This window comes from Nannospalax galili, unplaced genomic scaffold (genome assembly GCF_000622305.1).
Source record: "Nannospalax galili isolate Female #2095 unplaced genomic scaffold, S.galili_v1.0 scaffold8916, whole genome shotgun sequence".
Lineage (NCBI taxonomy): Eukaryota > Metazoa > Chordata > Mammalia > Rodentia > Spalacidae > Nannospalax > Nannospalax galili.
In genome coordinates this window covers 1-2,035 of record NW_008337306.1, presented here as the reverse complement: position 1 = coordinate 2,035, position 2,035 = coordinate 1, and the positions used below count along the sequence as shown (strand labels likewise).

General features: G+C 41.7%; 1 gene segment (V, D, J or C); it reads right to left on the bottom strand.

Annotated features, from left to right (window-relative positions):
• Positions 1 to 689: 689 nt before the first annotated feature.
• LOC103733613 lies at positions 690 to 1,321 on the bottom strand. The segment is given in 2 exon segments: positions 690 to 1,018; positions 1,245 to 1,321. Coding segments are annotated over 2 exon segments (390 nt in total).
• Positions 1,322 to 2,035: the final 714 nt, after the last annotated feature.

Genomic DNA, 2,035 nt, shown 5'->3' with positions numbered 1-2,035 from the left:
TGGGTTTGAGGCCAGCCTAGTCAACATAGCAAGTTCCAGGTTAGGTGGGACTAGAGAGAAACCCTGTCTCAAAAAGACCAAACAAAAAAAGAGATAGAAAACCTGACAAATTAGAGTAACAGCAGCAGACAACTATAAAAACACCCACTTAACCAAGATGAGATCAGATATCCATGCCAAGAAACAACCAAGGACACAACTCCAGATGCCTGGGCTCCATCAGAAAAACACTAGCAACATGAAGAACCAATACAATGTGTCACCTCCAGAAATTAGCACACTCATGGGAAAAATTCCTGAGAAAGGCAGCACAGCTGATACATAGACAATGATTTCAAAATAACATTCATATATACGTTCAGGGAACTGAAATAGGACAGGTATAAAAGGTGAGTGAAAACCGTGACACACACTGTTGAATGAGGTAAGTAAAACAATTCAAGGCTTGAAATTAGAATTCACTGAAGGTATAGAATCTCCAGGGAAAAGCCAGACAAAGAAAACTAGAAATTAAAAGCTCTGGAAGTTATTTACAAACACACACTGAGCCCATTAATATCCTAGTGAGCTCTGTAAGCTTTCTGATTCATAAATCAGGCACAGTCTCTCAGGCAGATGGGGGAAGTGTGCAGGTCCAGGACTCTGTGGGGTGGAAGCAGCTGGTGGTGACTATGAGTGGGGGTTTTTGTTCAAGTGTGAAGCACTGTGGGAGGAGAACTATAATGCTGCTGACAGTAATAATATGCCAGATCTTCAGCCTGGACACTGCTGATGGTCAGAGTGAAATCTGTCCCAGACCCACTGCCTATGAAGCGATCAGAGACCCCAGATGCCCGTTTGGATGCCAAGTAGATCAGCAGTTGGGGAGCCTGTCCTGGTTTCTGCTGGTACCAGGCCAAGTAGTGGTAAGTACCAGCTGAAATACTCTGACTGGATTTGCAGTTAATGGTGGCCCTCTGTCCTGCTGACACTGCCAGAGAGCGAGGAGACTGGGTCATAATGATGTCCCCACAGGCACCTGTAATTAGGAAGAAACAATGATTATACACTCATACACTCACACACAAACACACACATTTGAAACATTGGAATTTGACATTTACAATCTTTATAAAAGCATTATGTCAGTATTCACACTGTGTTCATATAGGAAATAGTAATTATATCTCATTACATCTTATAATTATCCATATCTCCTTAATAATATTAATGTAAAGATGCTGTGACAGTTTTAAAATTCTCACCAGACACCCAGAACAGCAGGGCCAGGAGGACCTGGGTCTGTGGCACCATCTTGCTGTACATGTCTCTGATGCACCTCAGTTTTCACTAATTAGGCCTGGTTTATAAAATCTGAGCAGCTGGGCTGGGCCTGGAGGGGCCTATGCAAAGCAGTCAGCAGATATAAAGGCAGATTGTTGGGCATGAGGGAACCTGGTGAACATCAACAACCGGAAATACTGTCATAGAAAGTGAAAGTAATGAGTGGAAAGGGGTCAACATAGAAGCTGAAGGTGAACTTAGATCTCTGAAATCAGAAGTGCTAGACTCACTACTGACATGTCTTCATTTAAAACCTACGATACATTCCAGTGCATTTAGTTCTAACGAAATGATATAATAATGACCTCAAGTCTATCATCCTTGGAAAATATAAAACATGTAAAAATGTCCAGCAAGAGCAAAAGAAATGAGCAAATATAGGGAAATTAAGAGGACGAAGAGAGAAAGGAAGGAAGGATAGGAGACCAGGAGGTCCGGAGGAAGGTGGTTTAGCTGCGAGGTCAAAAGGGGCCAAAAAATGGAAAGACAAGCAAGCAGCAACTGTTTATGACTTTTTGCAAATTTCATACAATATATTGAACATACAATATGTTGATCAAATTTAGATTTCCTTCCTCCATCTCCACCCTCTATCAACACCTGCTCCAATTTCACCTCTCTCTCACTTCCTTTTCTCCCTCTTTCACACACAGACACAAAGACACACACACATAATCACTTATTTAACATTGAAAGAGGTGCTTTATGCTAG